The 27143-nt window shown below is 47.0% G+C and overlaps 1 protein-coding gene across 1 annotated transcript in view; it reads right to left on the reverse strand.

Annotated features, from left to right (window-relative positions):
* Nucleotides 1-27143, reverse strand: part of GUCY2C (guanylate cyclase 2C) — a 686038-nt gene that overhangs the window by 48900 nt on the left and 609995 nt on the right. Inside the window, 2 exon segments of the mRNA XM_075320892.1 lie at nucleotides 9618-9810; nucleotides 12421-12579. Coding sequence (XP_075177007.1) covers nucleotides 9618-9810; nucleotides 12421-12579 — 352 coding nt within the window.

Below are 27143 nucleotides of genomic sequence, written 5' to 3' on the forward strand. Positions count from 1 at the left end.
TCACACTCTGCCATGGCTGCCAATACCTTATTTGGGCGATTCGGACGTTTCGGGCAGTCGATCAAGAAATGATCCGATTGACCGCAATAGAAACACAAACGCTCACGGAGCCGGTGTTCGCGACGTTCGTTGGTCTCTCGCTTTTGCAGAGAGTCCACTTGCATAGGAACGTCCTCGGCCTCCCGTGGTGTCCTGAGAGCGGGTTCTCTAGAAGGAAACGCAAAGTTGTTTACACGGTTTACAGCTGCCCATTTTTCCTGTCTACGCTCCGTCAAGCGGGTATCAATACGCACACAGTGCTGGAGAAACAGTTCAAAATCCCCTGGAGATTCGGAACGAGCTAACTCGTCCTTGATGGTACCGGACAAACCTTTTCTGAATACAGACAATAATGCATTGTTTCCCCAGTCGGTGTCTACCACTAACCTCTTGAACTCAGTGGCGTATTCAACGACAGAACGCTTTCCCTGACGTAAGGAAAGGAGAGCCGATTCAGCGGTAGCACGGCGATTCGGATCATCAAACATTTGCGCCATTGCGTTCAGAAAGTCATCCAGGTGATTTAAACGGATGTCCCGATTCTCTATCATAGGATTAGCCCAAGCCAGTGCTCGTGAGGTTAATAACATGATTATACATAACACTTTGGACCGGTCAGAACGGTAATAATCAGCATGTACATCAAAAAACAGTATACATTGGTTCACAAATCCACGAAACTGACTACGATCACCATTGAAACGGAATGGGGGTAACCTAGGCATACCGGCAGCTGATACGGACGTAGTGGGGACGGCTTCCTGAGCCTCCACTCTGACTTGCAAATCCTGAATAGCCGGACCCAGTACCTGGTGATCATGGCCCAGCTGTGCCTCCACATCTCTGAGTTTAGTTTGCACCGCCTCCATCTCCTGCTGCAAGGAGTTGATCATGGAAAAGAGCTGATCTACTCGTGTCTCAGTCATTGCCCCAGCGAAATCCTCTTATGGCCTGAGTATAATGTAATACTACTGTATGTTCTGAGGATTTCGATTGCGTTAGGGCAATGACAACAGAGACGAGTTCTTGGTACAAGATGTTATATAATATGTCACCACGGTAGATACACAACGGGAATAAACACAGTAAAACAACACACAAAACGGAGCGAAGGGGATTCCCGGGGCCACGCACCGGACTCCCCCAGGGAGACCACCAGAGCGAACCCCTGTACAGGGACTGTCCAGCAATCAACCCCGGAAGGCCTAAATGTGCGGCAGCCGGTACACAAGGGGCAAGTGGTATAGTCCAGGAGTGTCCGTACGGGATGATTGTCCAGAGTGGTTACGAACCGGGCAGAGTGCTGATCAAAGACGGCAGACGGAGTCCGGGCACAGCTTGAAGAAAACCGGGTATGGTCCAGAGTCGGTCGGTAGAGTTTCAGGAGAATCCAAGGCAATCAGGAAGTAGAAACAGCAAAGCAGGAGCACACAGCAAGCAGTATACTCAGGCACTGGACTGGGCTGAGAGGCGGCCTTTTAAGCAGCTGGACAGGAAGTAGGGCAACAGAACCTTAAACTCCATGTTAACTGAGGGCAAGCTCATTCAAAAGAGAACTGGAAAACCTGGAAACCTGACACCGGAGTCTCTGGTAAACCAAAAAGGATGGTGGTCGGTACCCACAGCCGGCTGCGCTTTGCCCCTTTCTCAGGTTGGTGGTTCCCGCCTTTCTCCTGCACCTCTGTGGTAGAACTTGACTGCCTATGCTTCAGCAACGATAGTCCGCTCCCCGGCTTTATGTGTGTCGGGGAACCCGTTTGCCCACAGGTGCTGGTCCGTGGGATCTCTCTGCCTGTGCGGTGGCTTTCTATCCCCCTCGGTGGGCTGTTGCCGTCTTTCGGGTCTTGGGACGGGAAAGGACCTAAGGTCCAGACCTCAATCAGTGAATTCAACGTGGTCCAGTGGCTTCTGGATCTCGTTCTGGGTCTGAGTACCCCTCCTGGTGCTCCGGTTTCCAGTTGGCTCCCCGGTTCGGTACCGGCGAGCCAATACCCTGTCCCAGTCCCTTACGGTTCCACCAGCCGTCTTCCCGGCTCCTGCAGGCGGCAACCACCGTCTGCCTCCTGGTCACAGGGTATCTGGGCTCCTACCCAGATCCCTGACAGACGTTGACACAGTGCTACTACTCTCAGAAACTCCCTAACTAATCTCTCTGTGTTTTTCCCGCCTCTGGCTCTCCAAACTTCTCGGAAGGCGTGGCCAACCACCTGGCTCCGCCCCCCGGGTGTGAACGTCAAGACCTGAGAGGGGTGACTCAGGGTTTTTAGGTTGGCTGGTTACACCTTTTTAGGGGCTGGTGTTTGTGCAGGGGGTCTACCTGTGACTACCTGGCTAGTCCGGGGCATCACACATACACTGAGGAGCTAATCATAATGGGCATGCCGAGCGTTAGATGGCTGGAAACAGCTAGTCTATATCCATATAAGAGCTGATGTGACTGCTCGCTAATCCTGCACCCCCGCACATTACCATAGGTAGCTCCTCCCCCACTGCCATTACCATACGCGGCTCCACCCCATCCATTAGAACATGCAACTCCGCCCCCCACACCCTTTAGCACACATGGCTATGCCCCCTGCACCATTACCACACACGACTCCACCACCCCGCCCATTACAACAAGCAGCTATGCCCTTCATCCATTACCACACGCGACCACGCCCCCCCCGCCCATTGCACACACAGCTCTGCTACATCCACACTCTAAATTCCTCCTGACCCCACACATAAACTTCACCTCATCCAGCACCATGACAATCAGCACAGCAGAGTCCTGCATACACTGAGGAACTGATCATGTGACCCCTGACTCCTCCCCTCCATGTGCAGTGTAGTATCACGGTGATTAACCTGTCACAATGATTAACCCTTACACCACTAGCCCGCCGGGAAAGTCGACAATATTCAAGCAGCAGTATAGTGCCATGGTGATTAACCCTTACACCCCCAACCCGCTGGGAAACCTGCCAATATTCAACTCTGCAATGTAGTGCCAAGGTGATTAACCCTTACACCCCCAGCTGTATATATAGTGCCTCTGAACACCCCAGGGTGCTATAAGGTTTTGCATCCCCACAAGGATGCAGGGCCTACCCCCTTAGGGACCCAAAACCCCAGTGCCATTAACACCAAAAACCCAGGTAATCTCAGTTTTCTCCAACAATCCCCTATACAATGGTACTTAGCTAGGGTGGGACCATGGATGGCCGCCTAGAGGTGGAGCCACTTTAGTCCACTAATTGACCAGGTGTGAGGGGCAGACTGTGCACAGAGAGAACACAGGAAGTCAGTAGTCAGTCTAAAGGGGGCTTTACACGCTGCGACATCGCTAATGCGGAGTCGTTGGGGTCACGGAATTTGTGACGCACATCCGGCCGCATTAGCGATGTTGCTGCATGTGACACCGATGAGCGATTTTGCATTGTTGCAAAAACATGCAAAATCGCTCATCGGTGACATGGGGGTCCATTCTCGATTATCGTTACTGCAGCAGTAACGATGTAGTTCGTCGCTCCTGCGGCAGCACACATCGCTATGTGTGACGCCGCAGGAACGAGGAAGCTCTCCTTACCTGCCTCCCGGCCGCTATGAGGAAGGAAGGGGGTGGGCGGGATGTTCCGTCACTCATCTCCGCCCCTCCACTTCTATTGGGCGGCCGCTCAGTGACGTCACTGTGACGCCGCACGGACCGCCCCCTTAGAAAGGAGGCGGTTCGCCGGTCACAGCGACGTCGCCGGGCAGGTATGTGTGACGGGTCTGCGCGATGTTGTGTGGCAACACAACACACGGGCAAATCGCTGCCCGTGTCGCACAACAGATGGGGGCGGGTACCCACGCTAGCGATATCGGGACCGATATCGCAGCGTGTAAAGTAGCCTTAAGTTGAAGTCTAGAGTTGACAGCAGAGGTGTAAAGTTGGAAGTGAAGTGACTCCCTGATTCAGGTTGATGGTGACCTGGTACCCAGGAGAGGTGGTTGCCGGTGGAGTATGGTAGAGTACTCCCGGAACTACGCACCGACGGGGTACAGGACCCTAGGACAGGATAAAGCTTCAAGCCGACCTGTTAACACCTGCACAGGAAAGGGACCATCAAGGACCTTGCTGACCCTAAAGAATCCGAAGACTCAGTAGCAAAAGGAGAACTGGGGACAGGACCAGAGACTCCAACCCCACAGGGTTCACACTAACGTCAGGCGCACAGAAGTGGACAAACCACAGACCGGGAACCCCCAGTGTTCCATACCACGGGGACCCACTTACCAGAGACAGATGAAGGGGACCTGGAGGCGAAACCAGCCGGCCTCGGGCAGCTAGTTAACATCTCAAGTGAGTAAACGGTTGCACTCAATACCTGTCTGGACTCCTTCCAACGCCCACGGCACCATACACCCGCTGGGGCAATAACCTACTTGCGGAGGGATTACCATATTAGCTTCTAATACCATCAGCCCCAGTAGAGATATTTTGCAGCAGCGGCTCCCTACACTTAAGGCCGCTTTACACGCTACAACATATCTAACGATATGTCGGCGGGGTCACGTCGTAAGTGACGCACATCCGGCATCGTTAGGGGTGTTGTAGCGTGTGACAGCAACGAGCGACTGCCATTCTGCGATTGAACGTACAGCCGTTCATCGCATACATGTCGTTCATTTCCTAAAAATTGCACGTCGGGTTGTTCAATGTTCCAGAGGCAGCACACATAGCAGTGTTTGACACCCCGGGAACGATGAACAGATCTTACCTGCGTCCCGCGGCTCCCGCCGGTAATGCGGAAGGAAGGAGGTGAGTGGGATGTTTACGTCCCACTCATCTCCGCCCCTCCACTTCTATTGGCCGGCTGCCGCGTGATGTCGCTGTGATGCCGAACGTCCCTCCCACTCCAGGAAGTGGATGTTCGCTGCCCCCACCGAGGAAGGGTAAGTACGTGTGACAGCTTTTAATCGATTGTGCGACACGGTCAACAAATTGAACATGCCGCACATACGATTGGGGCGTGTCACAACGCATACGATATCATATGCTTAATTGAAAGGTGTAAAGCAGGCTTTAGCTGCAACACCGCAAGTGGCATCACAAATAAACTTTATTCACCAATCCCCTGTAAATATCCCCATTACAAAAAGGGTCCAGGGCACAGAACCGGGTAATGGCCACCATCGTGACATTCCCAATAGAGACACTGTCAGGAACTGAGTTCCCCATATCCCTGGGTGCTACATATACAGCTAGCTGTATACAGATCGGGGGGCTGTATACCCTTGGGGGGAGCTGTATACCCTTTGGGGGTAATGACAGCTGTATACTATTGGGGGGAGGGGAGATGTATATCCTTAGGGTGAGAGCTGTATACCTTTGGGGGAGAGCTGTATATTAGGGAGGTGAGCTGTATACCCTAGGGAGGGAAGAAAGCTGTATACCCTTGGGGAGAGAGTTGTATACCCTTGGGAGGAGAGCTGTATACCCTTGGGGAGGAGAGCTGTATACCGTTGGGGGGAGGGGAGCTGTATACCCTTCAGGGGAAAGCTATAATGGGCGGAGCTGCGTGTGGTAATGGACGGGGGGCGGAGCTGCGTGTGTTAATGGGCATGGGGGCCGGAGCTGCGTGTGGTAATGGATGCGGGGGCGGAGACACGTGTAGTAATGGACATGGGGGGGCGGAGTCACATGTAATGGCAACGGGGGCGGAGCCACATATGGTAATGTGCGGGGGGCAGGATTAGCGAATTATCACAACGCTGCTGCATTTTCTATTGCTAGCTTTGGGTAATCCAAGCAACTACTGGCTGGTAACCCCAACTGATTGGTGTTATCTTCACTGGCAATGGAAAATCCAGGTAAGCCCTTTTTTTTTTGCCAAAAAATGAAAAAAATGACGTGGTTTTCGCCATATTTTTGTATGCTAGCCAGGTACAGCAGGCAGGTACGAGCTGCCCCCAGCTGCCTATTTGTACCTGGTTGGGAACCAAAAATATAGAAAAGCCCTTTTTTTAATTATTTCCTGAATTTTATGAAATAATTAAAAAAAAAAACCCGACGTGGGCTTCGCCCAATTTTTATGTCCAGCCAGATACAACTAGGCAGCTGGGGATTGGAATCCGCAGCGCAGGTTGGCCCAAGCTTTCTAGGCCCCTCTGCTGTGAATTAGGGTCCACAGCCGCCCCATCTTCTGGCGCTGTATCCAACTTTTCCAGCGGCCCTGGTGGTGGTTGGCACGCTGGGTAATAAGGGGTTAATACCAGCTTTGTTTTACCAGCTGGTATTAAGCCCGAGATTCTTAATGTCAGGCCAAGTTTGACCCGGCCATTAAGAATCTCCAATAAAGGGTTAAAAAAAAGACATCACACAGAGAAAAAATACTTTATTAGAAATAAACACACGGACACACTTAGGGACTTCATCTTTATTACTCCCTCTCACCGCTCCACAATCCTGGTCTTCTGTCTTCTTCAACCCATGCAGCACTTCTATATCACAAATCACGGGGGGAGTAAGAATGCTGCTGCTCCCTGTGCTGTCTCTCAATGAGTGAGCAGAGGCTGCGGGTTGGTAAGCGGGGACGTCACCGCTGCCACCGTTGATAAAGTAACCTAACAAGTGGGTTACTATCTCCGATCACCTGATTCCCGGCGCCGCTATTCACCGGCTGTTGCATTACAGTGTGTAGCAGCCAATCTTTGCATGTGGGCCGACTCTGTAAAGAGCACCAACATGCAGGGAGGGGGAGCAGAGCATGTGCCCTAGCATCTCGCCGGTACTCTGAGCTCACCGACTATACCGAGTACTGAGATGCTAGTACTGGCGAGCATGCTCGTCCATCCCTATCCACTAACAGTACAGGACCTTGCATGACGTCATAGTCATGTGAGCAGTCTGTAGCCAATGAGATAATACAACATTCACACGTGACTGGTCACATGGCTATGATGTCACGTAAGGTCCTGTGACGCCCTGGACTAGCCAGGTAGTCACAGTTAGAGCCCCGCACAACACCTGTCCCCTAAAAAGGTATCATCAGCCAACCAGTAAACCCTAGTCACCCCTCTCAGAGCTTGATGGACACATCAGGGGGCAGAGCCAGGTGGTTGGCCACGCCCACCGAGGAGTTCAGAGGGCCTGAGGCGGGAGAAACGTCAGTTCAGTTGAGTTAGTGGAGTGAAGTGGAGTGAAGGAGGGTCCGGAGACGCTCGAGCCACGCACCAGCGAGCCCAGTCGCAGCCGAGCCCGGGGCGGTACAGTCCTATCATCAGCGGTGGTTGCCGGGAGGACACAGAGATGATCGGACTTGGAAGCAGCGGCCGTTAGACAGAGTCTTAAGGACGCATCGCGGGACCTGTAAGTATAATAACAATGTTTATTATTAACAATATTCTTTTTTTTTCAGCCCCCACCGCCCCATCCCATAACTGTAAAGTCCAAGTTCGGTGTTCGGACGCAAGTTCGCGTTATCTCAGAACCCGAACAAAAACTTTACAAAATGTTTGGGCGAGTCTCCTGAACACCGAACATCGGGGGGTTCGCCCATCACTATTCACCTGCTTCAGTTTGGGGTTTTTTTGCCTTCCTCTGGATCAACATGTTAGGCTACGGGTTGAACTAGATGGACTTAGAGTCTCCCTTCAACCTTAAAAACTATGAAACTATGAAACTATGAAACTATATGAGAAAAAAAATTAATGAAAAAAGGAAGTAAAATAGAAGACACTTGAGAATAAAACAGTTTGGTTTTGACAGTAGTAAAAGTGTAAATGGATGTGCATGCAGCATAAGGATGAATTTACACGTCTATATATCTGGGTCTGAATATGGACCATGATGCATGGAATGTCTATGGGTCTCTTGGCCAGAACTAGATAGCCTCAACACCTGACCAGTTCGTGCATTGTCGTCTGTACTCGTACTGTAATATATAAATGTCTGAATTTGGCCTAATATAAGGAGAGTAACTCCGGCACACTGTAATGCCTCCCAATGGAAAGTCAAGAAGTAAAACGTCTGTATTTGTCTCAGATTATTTATTGAGGAAAAAAGGTACAATTGCAGAAGGTCCGCCTTAAAACGTTTCGGCCTTCGTTTCGGCCTTCATCTGGTCGGACAGACTGACTTGAAATACTTGCATATGGCTGGGTAATATGTTATATTCTGGTCATTGTCCAAAACAATTTTTTGAAGGAAAAATGCTTGTTTTTTTCATAGAGTCAGAGGCTCTAAATGTTCAGGAACATGGGCTATGCAGGGAACTGTGGGTATAGTGGTTGCTGGGTAACATAACCTAGGTGTAGGGAGACCTACATTGAGGCCTAAAGCCTCATTCAGAAATCACTGTTTTTTCTTGTATAAAAACAGAAAAATGTTCAGTGTTTGGTCAGTGTGTCAGTTTTACCGTCAGTGTTTTATCAATGATTTTCTCAAACTAAAAAAAAACAATTGTTTAAGAAAAAAACCAAACAAACAATAAAAAACATTATCGTGTTAAAAATGGACAGCACACAGATTACACACAGATGTCTTCTAAGTGCTGCCTGTGAATTTAATGGACTCAGACTTTTATTGATGTTTTTAATCTGTTACGTGGATCAATAAATGTACAGGTCTCCGTCTTTTTTTTGTGGACCTCTCTATTTCACAAAAGCCACATGGACATGTGAACAGCAACATAGACTTTAATTGGTACATGTTCTCTTTAAAAAACATGGATGGTACACAAAAAACGAACGTCTGAATGAGGCCTTAGTCAATGACTTCATATGGTTAACTAGCAGGACCTACACCCAAAAAAGTACTGTATACAAAAGTAAAGGAAAAATACTAATGTAACAGTAAAAAATAAACAAATAACTAATATGGTAAAAAATGAAACTGCTCATAAAACACACATAAACCCACTGAATTAAAGCCTTGTAAAAAATGTAAAAATAAAAAATAAAAAAAGTTCTGATCAGTTTCAGACAAGAGGCTGAACTGTAGGAAAGTGTGTATGACACCTGAAGGAAGTCCACAGGGTGGCAGACAATTACGAGGGATGTGCAGTTAAGGGATGTGGTCTTTATGTCAGGGTTTTCTTTAATACATGTTAATAACAGATAAGTGAATACATTCACAGGATCCTGGTCTAATGGCTATATCAGTATTCTGTGGCTGCCAGAAAGAGGCCCTGGGAACCGCCTTGTAGCTGGTGAAATTGCCAGCACCTCTTTTGATTTGTAGGCATAGCACAAGGTCAGTATGATGACGTGTCAGTTCTACTAATCAGAAGCAGTGCCAGGGTCGCCAGCAAGTATAAGATGGTTTGTAGGGTCCCCGTATAGCATCCACACAATACTGACCTGATTGTAGGGGTCTTCACATCTATTTGCATGTTTCTTTGTTAACAATTAACATTACTTACAACAACAGTGCAGTGCTATTTGGCAATGTACAGATTATGTACTGTCTGGAAATTTTGGGTGAGATTGCACATTAACATGCAGTTTAGATTTTCCACTGTAGGATTGTAGGACTGATTTATTGGATCTGTGTCTTCTTTCAAACATTTAGACAACCTGCTGATTTACACATGTTCTATTTGGCTTAGTACCTTATAGACATCATGATGATCTAAAATCTGGTCAAAACCCTTGTACACATCATTCAGCATGTCCACAACCTCCATCGGTGTACTATATTTGCAGATTGTAGTAAATCCAACAATATCACTGAAGTAAATGCTGACTTCTTCAAAAAATTCTGGTTCTACTAATCCTGTTTCTTTAAGTGACTTAACCACAGGCCTGCGATAAATAAATATACATTAAACTCTTTCCATAGTTCCAGGATACAAGGAATAATAATAATAATAATAATAATAATACAGCCTATTTTTTGGCTGGGGGCCCCAAAAACCTTAGTCTCCCCACCCTGAGAATACCAGTGGGCTTTATCTTTGCTGGGTGTCAAAATTCGGGGAACCGCACGCTGGTTTTTGAAATGATTTATTTAAATAATTAAAAAAAAAAGCCACATGCGATTCCTCCAATTTTAATACACAGCCAAGATAAGTGCATGGCTGGGCACTGCAGCCTGTAGCCATGGGCTTTATCTGTGCTGGTATCAATAGATGGGGAGACCCTACAACAATTTTATTTATTTATTTTATACCACGATATAGATGAGCAGATAGGGTCTGTGATTCCACTAATCAAAGACGCTGTCTGGGAGCGGAGTCTGACTGCAGCAAATCAAAGACACTGATCGGCAGGGATAGCAATGAATTTGGATGAGGGATAATCAGCGGCCCTGGAAGTACAGCCGTTGGGAGACTCAGTAAGTCTGTCATGCTTTACCCTTTTGCTTCCTTTTTTTTCTCTGGCCAATCACAGCCATGCCAATACTTGGCATGGCTGTCATGGCGCCTGGAGTGGGTTTTCTGCAAATGAGCACTTACTGAACATTGCCAACTTTTGAGCAAAGTGTTCAGTAAGCCGAGCCCGAATGAACTGGTTAATGCTCGAACCGAATCTGAAATTGCAGAATGTGAACCAAACATGTTCGCTCAGCTCTAATGATAACTTGTTTTGACCGAAGAACCCCTTTGATGCAAGCTACTATAATTGGACATCCCAGTTATTGTGTGCCCACAGTACATGTTAAGGAGTCTCCTTTACTTTACTGTCATTGCTTCACTATAACGGGGATAACGGCTAACAGGTATTTGTATATAGCTGTAGAGTGGGCACCTAGAGTCAATTCCTCCTGTGGGCCCCAGACAGCCCATTCAGACCCTGCCAATGAGTCTCTATAGCAGATGACCATTAGAGCAAGGAAAGCATTACCTGTAATGACTATGTGTTTTCAAGATGTATGCTGAATACATTCCTCAAGTTTCCATGAAAATTAATAAAAAAAATAATTGGTTAAATAACAGACCAAACATAATCCCTGCCAGCTCTAGGAGACAGAGTAGAAAAAGGATTCCTAAAAAGTTAGAGTATCAGATGGGACAGCTTTCCCTGGGGCAGTTAGAGCTAGGGATCCATCACTATTGGGCAACCACAAAAGAGCGATAGTTTTATTCTCTATCTTGCGACATACCTTGTTTTTCCAAAAAAAAAGACCTCCCCCAAAAATAAACCCTAGAAGGGATTTTCAGCATTTTCAGAGCAAGGCTTAAATATAAGCCCTACCTCAAAAATAAGCCCTAGTCACGGTTCAATAATGAAGTGTCCATGCAGATAAAAAGGTTAAAAATACTGCAGGACACTTCATTATAGAAAGCAGAGACCCTGCAATCATTCTTACCAGACACCGAGCAGGAGGCCCTGCAGGGGATTGCACACCCACACACATCAGATCGCACAGCCACACACATTAAATCACACACAAAAAAATAACCCATCAGATCGCAGACACACACACACACACACACCACATCCAGCGATACAAATTTCTTCTGGCCGGCAGAATCCTCAGATGCAGTGTGGTGGAACGCAAGGACCTGCTGCTGCTGATGGAATGCTTACAGGACCTTCAATGCGTAACTTCCTCCCAACGGCCAAAAGCATTCTTTACTGACAGATGTGGTCAGTGACTAGTGAGTGCCTGTGTGTGATCTGATCGGTGATTGTGTGTGTGATCTGATGTGTGTATATGTGTATGAGTCTGTGTATGCAAGCTAATGTATGCGCGTGTTGACCAGAAGCAGGGAAGGACCGTATGGAGCATACCTGCTGGGAGGGCCCGTCGGAGATCACAGGAGGACCTGGGAGGAACACAGATGTCCATGCCCTGGTAAGTATGAGTATCTTGGGAGGGTGGTGTCTGTTTTTTTTTTTCTGGGGGTAAACTTACCCCCAACATGTTTCTCGAAGAATAAGACCTATTCCAAAAATAAGCCCTATCGCTTTTTGGAGGGGCAAAAAAAAAGTAGAAGAGAGTGTCTTATTTTTGGAAAAACGCAGTAGATACATTCATATATTTTTTTATTTAACCATCTTCTTGGCATAGCGGTGACTTGTTACACAGGTTTTTATACTATTGTAACTCTATCTGTTCTTTCTTTTGAATCTACTCCATTTAGGACTTTGTATGTATATTTATTTTCTATTTATAATATTCCATATATTTTGATCTACTCAAGGGACTATTTGGTTACTATTTTTCATCACTTGCATTTAATACCATTTAGACATTTACATTGTGACCCATATTAATTGCATTCAGATAGGGGACTCAATCTTTATTATAGGCTGGTCCTGTGGTTATTATTTTCTGCCTTTGGCTTTTTAAATATTTTAAATTATGGTCCATTAAATATTTGCTATTTTAGGTGATTCCTGTTTTTGTGACCTACTTTTTTTCTCAATAGTTATACTGTAGGTTTGCACAAATGTAAGTGTACTTACCCTGGTAGAAGCATAAAGTTCAGGCGGTCAGCTCGATCTCTTTCTGCTTTGTACAGCTGGGTACGTTCCTCCACTAAATGCTCTAAATTTTTAGAGTAGAGCTGCAATCGTCTCAGTAATGTGTCCATATAACTTTCATTTGTCTGGGCATGGAAATTGCTATAAAAAGAAAGAAAAAGTTTTGTAAGAGATAAAAAAATACATATAATAATAAAAAAAAATTATACAGCGCCAACATATTCCACAGCACTTTACATACAGTACATCACCAACACTGTCCCCATTGGTGCTCACAATCTAAATTCCCTATCTGTATGTCTTTGGAGTGTGGAAGCTGGGGTAACCGAAGGAAACCCACACAAACACAGGGCTTCCTCTAATCTCATGAAGGACAAACTCCTTGGTTCAAATCCCACAAAGGACAAATTCCTTCCTGATGTTGTCCATGGTGGGATTACCGTAGAACCCAGAACCCCATTGCTGCAAGACTGCAGTGCCAACCACTGACCCACCATGCCACCTCTGATGTAAGAAAGTAAATATTAAAATGACTTTCAGAACTTCAACCCCTTAAAAAGGGTTCTCCAAGAATTGTTATAAAAAATAAAATGAATAATACACATTTAACAAATTGTTTTTAATCCAAATACCTTTATTTAGGAAAAAAGATATGCTTCTCCTAGTGCACTCAGAATTTTATAAATGGCAGCTCCAATAAATTTCAGAGGCTATGCAGTAACACAGGATGCTTAAAGAACATGTGCTCAAACATACGTCATGTTAGAGCAAGTCATACACGTTTCAGACCGCAACGGTCCTTAATCATATTTATATATGATTAAGGACCGTTGCGGTCTTAAACGCATAAGAAATGCAGTTATATTTTAATGTGTGTTTCTTAAACAAGTAAAATAAAATGGACTTTTTAAGATATTTTGTAAAACAGGATTCGGTGTTGGAATTTCTTTTCACCATTGCTTATATCTCTATTTCTGGGAGTGCTGCCCTTGAATTTCTGAATGTCAAAAAAAGACAGTTGCACTCTGAAATATGATTAGTCGCTCATATTCTTGTTTTGTTAACGCATTGTTACTGCTTTGCTTCTAAAAATGTAAATTTCAATTTTTATTATTTTGTTAGTGTTTTGTAAATCTACCTTTTGGCTTTCAACACTGCCTGAATCCTTCAGGGCATACTTTCAATCAAATTCACGCATGTCTCAACCGAAATCTGATCTCAGATCTCTTCTACATGTTCCCATTATTGGTGCATACTAGTCAACTCACTTGGGTATGTATACAGTTTTTTATTCATCTCTACACACAAGTGTTCGATTTTCTTGATGTCTGAGAACTGTGGAGGCCAATCCAGCACCTCTACTTCATTGTCATTGAACCGGTTCTTCGCCAATCTCGATGTATACAGTACTTTGAGTCGTTGCCCTTCTTAAATACTCACTTTGATGTCCTTTTCAAACACATACTACTGGAACATACAAAATAACTCATCTTGTAGGATACTCACAAATAGCTCAGCATTGAGTTCACCATTGATCGTGGTCAAATATCCAACGTCTTTGGCTGTGAAACAACTCCATATCATCAGTAAAGATGAGTGAACCTATTTGGTTCACATTCTCCAATTTCAGAGCCTTGGCCTGTTTGTTCGGGCTCAGCTACGTAAACACTATGCTCAAAAGATGGCAATGTTCAGTAACTGTTCCGTTGCAGAAAACCCACTCCTGATCCCATCACAGACATGTCAAGCATTGACATGGCTGTGATTGGCCAGAGAAATCATTGTAAAAAAAAAGAAGCAAAAGGGTTAAAGCAGCTGTTACTGGTCCCTCGGCTGTACTTTCAGGGCCGCTGATTATCCTCATACATATTCACTGCTTTCTTTGGCCACCAGCGTCTCTGATTAGCTGCAGTCAGATCCTGCCCCCAGACTGAGGGTCTATCATGGTATAAAATAATTAAATAAATAAAAACAATTGGTGTAGAGTCTACCAATTTATTGATTTCAGTACAGATAAAGCTCATAGCTACAGGCTGCAGCCCCCAGCCGTGCGCTTATCTTGGCTGTGTATCAAAACAAGAGAAACCACGTGTGGTTTTTTCAAATTATTTAAATAAAAACTTTTAAAAAATGCCATGTAATCTTTCAAAATTTTGATACCCAGCCATGATAAAGCCCGACAGCTGGGGTATGGTATTCTCAAGCTAGGGAAACCCATGGTTATTTTCCCCCCCAGCCTAAAAATCTAAAAATAGCAGCCTGCAGCCGCCCCACATTGCTGCATCCATTAGGTGCGACAATCTCAGCACTTCACTTGGCTCTTCCGATTGCCCTGGTGCAGTGGTAATTGAAGCTCACAGCTGCCACTAAGCCGTAATTAGTTAATGGGGATGGTCTATGAGACCCCAATTACTAATCTGTAAGTGAAAGTAAATAAACACAAGCACCAAAAAATAAAGACAAAAAGCACCTTTTTTCACCACTTTATTAACCCCAAAAATACCCCTGAAGGTCTGATGTAATCCACACGAGGTCCCATGACGATACTGGCTTTGCTACATCTGAAATGATATCGCGTGGCCAAAGAACATGACTGCAGGCAGAGAATAAACAACGGTGATTAGCAATGACCTCACTCAGGGGAGCTGCGGCCACAGCTGGAGGTTCCCATGGCCCTCCACCTGTGACCCGAACTCAGGGAACCTCAGTAAACTCAGTGACCTCACCTCACGTGAGGTCACTGAGCTTAATAAAGTCACCTGTCTGCAGGTTTATCATACTGTAAATATAAATAAATGAAAAAAATTAGTCGTAGGGTCCCACCATATTATGATACCCAGCACAGATAAAGCATACGGCTGCATGTTTCAGCGCCCAGCCGTGCACTTATCTTGGCTGTGTATCAAAATAAGAGGAACCACATGCAGCTTTTTTTGTGAATTATTTAAATAAATAATTTAAAAACCTGGCATGCGGTCCACCCCAATTTTAATACCCAGCCATGATAAAGCCCGACTGCTGGCGGCTGCTATTATCAGGGTGCGGAAACCCAATATTACTGGGCCCCCCAGCCTAAAAAAACAGCCTGAACCCACCCAAGATTGTTGCATCCATTAGATGCGACAAGCATGGCACTTTACCTGCCTCTTCCCAATGCCCTAGTGCGATAACAACTGCGGTAATAAGGGGTTAGTCATAGCTCACCGCTGCTACTGAGCCCTAGATTAGTAATGGGAGGCATCTATGAGAGCACTCCCCATTACTAATCTGTAAGTGAAAGTACATACACCGAAAAAATGATTTATATGAAATAAAATACAGAAAAAACCCTCTTTCACTGCTTTATTAACACAAAATACCCAGTTCTGATGTAATCCGCATGAGGTTCAACCAATCACAGATACTGTCTGGGGCAGTGTATGACAGCAGCCAATCAGAAATGCCGGTCGCCGGAGAAAGCAGTGAATACATATGAGGATAATCAGCAGCCCCCGAAGTACAGCCATGGAAGCAGCTACAGCTGCGGGAGGCATTCCAGTCATGCTAGAGACTTGGTAAGTATGTCCTGCTTCATTTTCTTTCTTTTACAGTCACCCTACCATTTTACAACACATAAGTTTGGCCTCCCATTGACTTCAATGGGTTCGATATGTTTGCTGATCTGTTCGTAGAACAGCTGGGCGAACACTGGGAAAGCTCGGTAAAGATCGGGAAACCGAACTTTGAAAGGTTAGCTCATCTCTAATCAACAGACTTTCTCCACTGACTTGACAGCTCCTTCAATTTCTTGATCCATTATCCCCTTTTTACCTTATTTCCTCCAGACCCATTTGCACCAAACAGAGCCTAGTCTATTGACTTTCCTCTCATGGTTTCAAATCACTTGTTTCCATTCTTTTACTGTTCATTTTTTATACTTCTTTCAAAATTCTGGGCAATGCTTCATATGATGATGAAGTCAATACTCTATTTTCTGGCCACCATTCCAGACTTGCGTAACGTGCGTTGTATGGTGCTCGTGACTAGAGATGAGCGAACCGGTCGTGGTTCGGCTCGAATTTGGTTCGTCGAACGGAGGTCTCGTTCGAGTTCAGTTCGGCGAACGTTCGACGAACCGAACTCGAACCGCATAGGAAACAATGGCAGGCAATCACAAACACATAAAAACACCTAGAAAACACCCTCAAAGGTGTCCAAAAGGTGACAAACAACTCACAACACAACACAAACACATGGGAAAGTGACAAGGACATATACTCATGCGAAAACAAAAGACCTGGACAAGGAAAAAGAGGAGGAGACACAGATATAGGCAGGGCACGCCCTTCTAAAATCATGTAAAACACCGCAAGGTGACTCCAAGCGGAGTCTCCCTTTTTTCCAAATATTGGGCCACACACACCCACCCCTTCAGTGGCAGCACTTGTGCCCCAGTTGTACACTTCACAGCTAGATTTGCATCAAGCACATTCAAAAATACACCATCCTTAACCGTCCTCAGGGTGACACCGGGGTAGGTAGCAAAGTCTTTGCTGAACCATGACTTGTTCATCTTGGCTCCTTTTAAAAAACACAGCAAACAACGGTTACTCCAAGCGGAGTCTCCCTTTTTTCCAAAAATTGGGCCACACAGACACCCCATCAGTGGCAGCACTTGTGCCCTAGGTTGCAAACAGGATGTTTTGATTTGCATCAAGCACATTCCAAATCCACAAGCATTTACTCTCCCCAGGATGATACAGGGTTAGTAAATTCCTTGTGGATCCATGACTTGTTCATTTTGATGAACGTTAGTCTGTCCACATTGTCACTGGACAGACGCGTGCGCTTATCTGTCAGCACACACCCAGCAGCACTGAAGACACGTTCAGAGACAACGCTGGCAGCTGGACATGACAAAATCTCCAAGGCGTAAGTTGAGAGCTCTGGCCATTTTTCAAGATTTGAAGCCCAAAATGAGCAAGGCTCCATTTGCAAAGTCATGGCATCAATGTTCATTTGGAGATACTCCTGTATCATCCTCTCCAGCCATTGACTATGTGTCAGACTTGTCTCTGGTGGCCTTGCAAAGGACGGTCTAAAAAAATTATGAAAAAATTCCATAAAATTGCTGTTACCAGCACCAGATACGGTGCTACTGGTACGGGTAGACTGTTCAAGATGACGAGACCGTCCCATGTTTGTCAAGTTACAACTGGGAGATTCACTCCCTGCACCTGCACGGTTGTTTGGTGGAAAAGCCGAGCTAAGATCGAGTAACAGCTTCTGCTGATACTCCTGCATACGTGCGTCCCTTTCTATGGCTGGAATTATGTCACAAAATTTGGACTTGTACCGGGGATCTAATAGTGTGGCAAGCCAGTAGTCATCATCACTTCTAATTTTGACAATACGAGGGTCATGTTGGAGGTAGTGCAGCAAGAAGGCGCTCATGTGTCTTGCGCAGCCATGCGGACCAAGTCCACGCTGTGTTTGTGGCATAGAGGTGCTAACCGTTCTTTCTTCCTCTGACATCTCCCCCCAACCTCTTTCAACAGAAATTTGACCAAGGTCTCCCTCATCCGCTGAGTCTTCCATGTCCATGGACAGTTCGTCCTCCATTTCTTCATGTTCTCTTGCACCTTCCTCAACATTTCGCCTGCTACCATGCGCCCTTGTTGATCCCTGTCCCCCATGGTCCCATGCCTGCCGCGTTGGTGATGATGAACGTCTGGACCTTGGTGATGTTGTTGTGTCTTGCGCATATGAATCCTCCTGTAGTTCCTCCCCTTCCTATTGTCTCACCCCCTGACTCCGAATAGTGTTTAGCGTGTGCTCCAGCATGTAAATGACTGGAATTGTCATGCTGATAATGGCATTGTCAGCGCTAAACATATTCGTCGCCATGTCGAAACTGTGCAGAAGGGTGCATAGGTCCTTGATCTGAGACCACTCCATCAGGGTGATCTTCCCCACCTCTGCATCTCGTTGGCCCAGGCTATACGTCATGACGTATTGCACCAGGGCTCGGCAGTGCTGCCACAGTCGCTGTAACATGTGGAGAGTCGAATTCCAGCGTGTTGCCACATCGCATTTCAGGCGATGAACCGGCAGGCCGAAAGACTTCTGGAGCGATGCAAGTCGCTCAGCTGCGGCGGTTGAACGGCGGAAGTGAGCAGACAGTTTTCGTGCCCTGGTCAGAAGGCCATCTAGGCCGGGATAGTGTGTTAAAAATTGCTGGACAACAAGGTCAACACGTGAGCCATACAAGGCACGTGTGTCACCTTGCCCAGGCGAAGGGCCGCACCCAGGTTTGCAGCATTGTCGCACACGGCCTTACCAGGCTGCAGGTTGAGTGGAGACAACCATTTATTAAACTCAGTCTCCAGAGCTGCCCACAAATCAGCCGATGTGTGACTCCTATTTCCAAGACATGTCAAGCTAAAGACCGCCTGATGCCGTTGCGCTCTGCTGCCAGCATAGTAATGAGGGGTGCGTGATTCCTTCTGCGCAGTGCGAACGCTGGTGGCCTGACCAGGCAGGCTTGGGGCGGAGATGGAGGACCCAGATGAGGTGGAGGAGGCAGAAGCAGTGGCGGAACTTGGACAGACAAAGGATTGACACACAAGTCGTGGGGACGGCAAGACTTGTGCAGCAGACCCTTCACCATCTATCACCATAGTTACCCAGTGCCCAGTCACCGACATGTAACGTCCCTGTCCATGCTTACTGGTCCAAGTATCGGTGGTGAAATGCACCCGTTGACACACAGAGTTTCTCAAAGAAGCGGTGATGTTGTGTGCGACATGCTGGTGTAGCGCGGGCACACCTGTCTTAGAGAAGTAGTGGCGACTGGGCATCTAGTACTGGGGCACAGCGACAGACATAAGGTCTCTAAAATCCTGTGTGTCCACCAGGTGGAAAGGCAGCATTTCGATAGCCAAGAGCTTACAGAGGGATAAAGTCAACCTCTTAGCTTTGTCATGGGTCGCAGGAAATGGCCTTTTATTTGTCCACATCTGAGGGACAGAGATCTGGCTGCTGTGTGTAGACGGTGTTGAGTAGGGTGTCCCTGGAAAAATGCAGCTTTGTGAGGAAAGTGCAGGCGTAGAAATGATGTTGCCTTCATCCAACGTTGGTGCTATCGATGTCTGAGAGAGCTGTACACACGTACTTGTTTCCCCTTCCAAACCAACTGACGACCTACCAAGCAAACTGCCTGTTGCGGTTACAGTGGTGGAAGTTGTGCGTGGAAAACCAGGTGTGACAGCTGTCCCCACAGTCCTAGAAGATGAAGAGCGCGCGGATGCACTAGAAGGGGCAGGCGGTGGATGGTTCGCTCCGCTAGGCCGCATTGCAGCACGGTGAGCTTCCCACCGGGACATATGATATTTATTCATGTGACGATTCATGGAAGAAGTTGTCAAACTGCTGAGGTTTGGCCCTCTACTAACAGAATCATGACAAATTTTACAGATCACATAATTTGGGCGATGTTTTGCTATGTCAAAAAAGGACCAGGCTAGGCAAGGCTTAGAGGGCATGCGACCTGCTGATCCACCCCGACTAGTGCTCAGAGGCACAGTGGTGGCTGAGGATGCAGTTGTAGACGTGCTACCAGTACTCCTACTCTGTCCAGGAAGGCGCAAGGTAACTTCGTCGTCAGTTGCATCCTCCTCCACCATCTCTGTTGACCTCCTCGAGGGCCTGACTGTGGGTTGACAGTAGGTGGGATCTAGAACTTCCTCATCAATTGTTGTGTTTGCACTCCCCTCACCCTCAGACTGAGCCTCTTCTTGCCCTGACCGAATATTTAAGTTGTCATCCCAATCTGGTATCTGCGTCTCATCGTCATCAGTATGTTCCTCATTGTCTATAACAACAGGTGTTACAGTTTGTGAAAAAGGGTCAACATTATGCTCAGAAACTTGGTCCTCACGGCCTGAATCAGAGTCACAAAGGTTCTGGGCATCACTGCAGACCATTTCCTGGTCTGTACTCACTGTAGCTTGGGAGCAGACCTCTGATTCCCAGGCTATAGTGTGACTGAACAGCTCTGCAGACTCGTCCATCTCAGTTCCACCATACTGTGCAGGGCGGATGGAGACTTCAGAGCTGGGAGAAAGCAAGTTTGATTGGGATGACAGCTCAGAGGACTGGTGTTTTTTGGATGCGGTAGTTGAGCTGGCGGAGAGGGCACTTGTTGGACCACTTGAGATCCAGTTGTTCGTGTCCGTAAAAAAGGGAGCACATCGGATTGTCCACGGTAAGTAGTAGACATCTTACTTTTGCTGGAAGATGGTCTATCTTCAGCAGATGTTAATGGAGCTTTGCCACCTTCCCCACGGACAAACCCTTTTTTTCCTTTTCCAACACGCCTCTTCCCCTTTCCACCAGCATCTGTCATTTTGCCACTCATTTTGATTGCGACAAGATTGTGCACTTAAAATGTGGTAGTAAAAATTGAGAGGTGGTGTAGATTTCAGCAGTGGTCTAGCTTTATTAACAGCAGAATAAACAACAATAATTATCCCTGACAATGCAACTACGGCCCTTAAACTGGCAGCAGTGTTTGCTAGTATAATGGCTTAGTAACAATGAGTTTGAGTGTGCAATGCAGGCAGACGTGCTGCAAATATCTTTGCACTACTGGGACAATGCAGAAGTCCAACAGCCACTTTTATGATGCCACTAAGTTCACTCAGTGTTTGCTAGTATAATGGCTTAGTAACAATGAGTTTGAGTGTGCAAAGGGCAGGAGGGTACAGTGGCAGGGTTGTGGGTCTCTGGGTAGAGGAAAGGAAGCCTGCCCTTCTATCCCTCCTAATGGGTAAATGCAGCGAGGAAATCCCTGACCTTAGCTACACAGACGCTGTCATCTTGTGTAGCTGTTAAACTCTGTTTTCACGGACCTGTCACTTATGGCCCTGACCCTGCCGGTATTAGCCCTTAAAAGGACTGATAGAAACTGCTATCCCTATTCTGTACAGCACTGTGTATAGAGCGTACACAGCAGTATCGGAGATAGGCGCTGCGCCAGCGGTGACTGATACCAAGGACGCGAAGAGATAATGGTGTCCGGACGGGCAGATACTCGTTTTTATAATGCAGGGACATGTGACATGGACATCCTATCACACATGCCGTTGCTTCTCTGGCTAAAAGTACACTTAGCTGTGTGTGTGTCTGGGATTGGCTGACATGCTGGCCCGCCACACTACACGCATGCGCTTAGGGAAGGAAGACAAGGAAAAAAAAATGGCGATCGCCATTATCCATACAGCAGTGATCTGAATGCGCTGTTCCCGCACACTATACACTGAAATTTCATAATAGTGTGAGTCACAAAGTGACTTACACTATTACAGCGGAAAGCCAGCTAGTAATTAGCTGGTCTTTTTGCTGCTAGAACCGTTCTCGAACGTATCTAGAACTATCGAGCTTTAGCAAAAAGCTCGAGTTCTAGTTCTATCTAGAACAGCCCCCAAAATCACTCGAGCCGCGAACTGGAGAACCTCGAACCGCGAACCGCGCTCAACTCTACTCGTGACATGCCCGCCCCAGGACCGGTGGCACTCGGAACCGGGCCGGACTAGTCCAGGGATGTGAGCGGTGGCGGGGGTCCGGCTCCGTGACCCTGGCGGTGTCTTTTAATAATAAGGGGAGATGATGATGATGGGAGTTGTAGTTAATATTTAGTAAAATTCGTGATGCCACCTGTGGTTTTTGCGGCTATGTGGGCCACCGCTGTGCTGCGGGTTCCCCGGGGTAGTTGGCGATGGCGCAGCTGAGGTGATCGTGCTCCCCACAGGTGGAGCGAGACCCCGTGGAACGGTTGCAAAGTCTATTTTGGGAACCCGGTGAACTTCAGGGTGCAAGGTCGGGATACGGATAATAACAGACCAATACAGCAGTTTCTTTACCGCCTTCCTTTTACTCTGCAACAACTGGTGAAGTCCTGGGAGACCGGTACAGATGGTGGTAGTGATCCGATTGGCCTGGAAGCAGTTGGGGGGGTATCTCCCTGGCTAGGTGAGTATTGAAGCCTTCTCCCTATGCCCTTCTTCTCTTCTACAGGACCCCGCTGCATTAGTTCAACTAAGGCCCTCTCTGCTGCAACTTGTGGTACTACCCGTTACCCGTATGGTTGGCTGCGCGGGCCTTCACTGGTGCCGCTCTGCTGGCAACGACTCAGAGTCCCTGATGTGCTGTGTACCTTCGGGTTGTTTTGGGGCCAGGAGACCTGCAGTTCTTCTGCCCTTCGGATTCGGTTACCGGGCCTCAAGCACCCTGGCAACCACGGACTCCGATGTCTGGTTTTTGGCGTTTTCTTCTGAGGCGAGCCGGTTCAGCTCCACTCTCCCCAGAATCTTCCTCCTGTGCCTCTCTGCAGACCTTGCTTTTCTGGGGTGAGCTATCTTAGCCCCAGACCCCAGCTCGCATGTCCGCACTACTCCAGTTCCTCACTCAAGCTCCTCTCTCTTCAGCGGTCTGCTTTCAACTGTCATTTTTCTCTCTCTGACTGAAAACTCACTCTGACTAGAACTGACTGGTTCTAACTGGCTCTCCTCACTACCTCACTAACTTCTCTCCCAGGTCAGAGCTCCCCCTGTTGACCTGAGTAGGAACTGTATTGTTTGTAGGTAATTACTGGCCAAAGGACTCTCCCCTCATGCTTCCAGGCTTGGTATTGACCTTTGTGGGACAACACTACTGTGGCAACCAGACCGCTGGGGCGCCACACTCTCATGGATGTCTATGATATCACTATTACGAAGCATTTGAGCCACCTCCACTGTTGTGTTTGTCATGCCAGAACTGATAGACCTTGTGATAAGCTGAGTTGTTGACCCCAATATTTTGCCTGGATGTCCACAGCTTGGCTTTTGAATGGATGAACAGACTTCATTTCATATTCTACTAAATATCATGGCACTCATATGACACAGTTTTTCAATTTTCTAGGCCAAGAGATGGCTATTATTTTTTTAAATCTTCTTCAAAACTGCCCATTGATTCTAAACAATGACCTTTCACTTGGGAGTTAACCTAATAATCTACTAGGGAATGTAAGAACTGGTTGTAATTTGTAGTAACCAGGAAGAATATTTTTATTTTTTTTTTTATTTCAAACACCAGAAGCAAAACAGTAACAATGCAGTAACATGACAAGAACCTGCATAATTAATCATATCTTAAGTAGTTGAAGTCATATTTATGTATGAGATAGCCAATATGATTGTCTATAAAATGGAGTTAGCCTTATGCTCACAACTGTAGTGGACGATGAGATATAGAGCCTGAAAGTCCAAAGTTTAAAACATTGTTACCCTTTTGCTTGTCACTGTATCACATACAATTCCAATAAAATGTATTTATGTTTGAGGGTGTAACGTGGAAAAATGAGGAAAAGTTCACTAGATATAAACACTTTTTTAAGGCATTCATTTCAGAATGTGTTGTCCATTTTATTTTCGGACAGCTTACGGAGCCATAGAGTTTCATTGATCTATACACATATCCATTATAAGAACGTATCCATATCTTCTGTCCATGAGACTAAAGGGGGCTTTACACGCAACGACATCGCTAACAAGATGTCGTTGGGGTCACGGAATCCGTGACGCATATCCGGCCTCGTTAGCGACGTCGTTGCGTGTGAAACGCAGGAACGACCATTAACGATCAAAATTACTCACCTAATTGTTGATCGTTGACACGTCGTTCTAATCCCAAATATCGTTGCTGTTGCAGGACACAGGTTGTTCGTCGTTCCTGCGGCAGCATATATCGCTACGTGTGACACCGCAGGAACGAGGAACAACATCGTACCTGCAGCCGCCGGCAATGAGGAAGGAAGGAGGTGGGCGGGATGTTACGGCCGCTCATCTCCGCCCCTCTGCTTCTATTGGGCAGCCGCTTAGTGACGCCGCTGTGATGCCGCACAAACCGCCCCCTTAGAAAGGAGGCGGTTCGCCGGCCACAGCGACGTCGCTAGGCAGGTAAATCCATGTGACGGGTCCTAGTGATGTTGTGCGTCACGGGCAACGATTTACCTGTAACGCACAACCGACGGGGGCGGGTGCTTTCACCAGCGACATCGATAGCGATGTCGCTGCGTGTAAAGCAGCCTTAAGAGCATGTACTATTCTCATTTATTTTATGGATCAGATTAATATATTAAAGTCCTTTGACATCCATATAAAACAGATGAAACATAGAAGACACACTTTGTACTTCAGTATTTCTTCCGTTTTAAATTGATCCATTACTAAGAGTTATTTGGATGAGTGTATGTACGTAAAATTGGATAACACGCTGATTGCACACTAACCAATGTTATTTAATGAGCCACTTGCAGTTTCACTGTACCGTCCATGTAAAGATGAAAGCTTTTCACACAGACTGTCATTGTAAAAAACAAAAATTGAATCATGAGCTAGTCTCATATATTTTGGACGAGACTCGCCTATTCGGGTCTATAGAGGTGCTGAAGAGATATGATCCTATACAGATCATCTGAATGATACCTAATTTTTAGGGACACATTGCCAGTAATAATGTAGGAAACTGTATTTGATAATGTACATTTTAAACTGTTGTTGTATAAGATACCACGCGGATATCACACGGATGTAAAAACGAATGACAAATACAGATAAAAATTGGCCACATCTTCTGGATGAAAAGTAGACAAGTTTCAATACATTCATCTTCACCTGGCCTAAATCTGAGAAAAAAAAAATCATCCCTTGAGCTCAGATAGTAAGGGGTACTTTGCACGCTGCAACATCGCTACTGCGATATTGTCAGGGTCAAATCAAAAGTGACGCACATCCGGCGCCGGTAACGACGTCGCAACGTGTAGAGCCTAGATGCGCCGATAAATGATCGCAAAAGCGTCGAAAATCGGTGATCTGTGTAGCGTCGGTCATTTTCATAATGTCACACCAATAGGAGATATGATGTTGTTCCTCGTTCCCGCGGCAGCACACATCGCTGTGTGTGAAGCCGCAGGAGTGAGGAACATCTCCTTACCTGCCTCCACCAGCTATGTGGAAGGAAGGAGGTGGGCGGGATGTTTACGTCCCGCTCATCTCCGCCCCTCCGCTTCTATTGGTCGTCTGCCGTGTGACGTCGCTGTGACGCCGCACGACCCGCCCCCTTAGGAAGGAGGTGGGTCACCGGCCAGTCCGACGTCGCAGGGCAGGTAAGTGCGTGTGAAGCTGCCGTAGCAATAATGTTCGCTACGGCAGCTATCACAAGATATGGCATTTGCAACGGGGGCGAGTACTATCGCGCTAGGCAGCTCTATCATCGGCTAGCGATGTCACAGCGTGCAAAGTACCCCTAACACTCACACGGATGTATAACTCCAACCTAAGGCCAGATTTAGATGAGCGTATGAAATATCGAACAATTTCTATCCAAAAAACGTGGCCGATTTTATCCGTTTTGTCATCTGTATTACATCTGTGTGTCATCCATATATATGTGTTTTTTTTATCTATATGACATTTGATGGCATGAGTATAATTGAACAGTTTAAAATATTTACAAGATCAAACACAGTTTCCTATGTTAACAATGGCAATTTGTCCGTAAAATCAGATGGAATACACATTATCCGTATTGGATGAGATTTTTGTTTTGTCACATTCATAGACTTTAATGAGTGAGTCTCATTCAAAATACAGAATGGACTACTGCATATTTTTTCACACGGACACTTGGTCCACGTGGATCACATTTGTCAGTGTGCACACATCTGTATAATACGCTCATCTGAAAGACCATTATACTGACAGGCAGCCTAAAATATCATGCCTCTGTGACGCCCTGGACTAGGTGGGGCGGAGCCAGGTGGTTGTGCCTGAGTGAGTACCACAGTGCCATCCGGCACCGCGCCGCGCTGCCCCTGCAACCCGGTCATCCAGCCTCCCCGTACCACAACCGGGCCCCGGGATCACCAACCCCCTACCCACGGAGGGGACAACATCCTAGCTTCTCCCTGCCATCGCTCCCGGGATCCCCGTCACCAGCAGCGGTGGTGCCCATTATCACCACGACCCGTGGGTGGCGTCACGAACTATCTCCCCAAACAAACCACCCCCTTTTCACTCGTGGGCGAGAAGCGCTGCTCGAGTCCCCGGGTCCGGCCCACCGCTCGAGCCACCGAGCAGCAGCAGAAGCCCCGGACCCGAGCGTAGCGAGCGCGGCCCCTCTGCCTGCGACAACGTGGTGTCTGCGAACAGGATAGAACCAATCTACCTACCGGTAGAAGTGCGCCTTGCAGTCCCCACCGGCGTCCGGCTGAAAAATTTGAAGTTCCGCAATCAATCTTTGGCGCGAAGATTTCCCGCTTGAGCATCTTCCCCGAGCAGGGAAGGTGTGAAAGTGAAGCCCCGCCCCCTGAAGAGGGAAGTGCTAGAAAGAACCAAGGGGGGGCAGGTGCAGGTGTACCTGATGTAACCGAAGGTATGAAGAGCAGGGACGCCAGGACTCTGCTACACATCCGGTTCCTGGAAGCACAAGCGTCAGTATGTCCACCCCATCTAAAAGCCCCGAGTCCCCAGAGCCTGCGCCCGGGACAGCGGCGTGGCTGAATGCCCAAGTGATGTTGCTGTGCTGTCGCAACCGAGCCCAGGTGCGTGACCTGCTGAATCGCTGGACCACTGAACTGGAGGAACTGGCTGCGGTTGTGCGGGCGCATAAAATAGAGGCCA

The sequence above is a fragment of the Anomaloglossus baeobatrachus genome, chromosome 8 (genome assembly GCF_048569485.1).
Source record: "Anomaloglossus baeobatrachus isolate aAnoBae1 chromosome 8, aAnoBae1.hap1, whole genome shotgun sequence".
NCBI lineage: Eukaryota > Metazoa > Chordata > Amphibia > Anura > Aromobatidae > Anomaloglossus > Anomaloglossus baeobatrachus.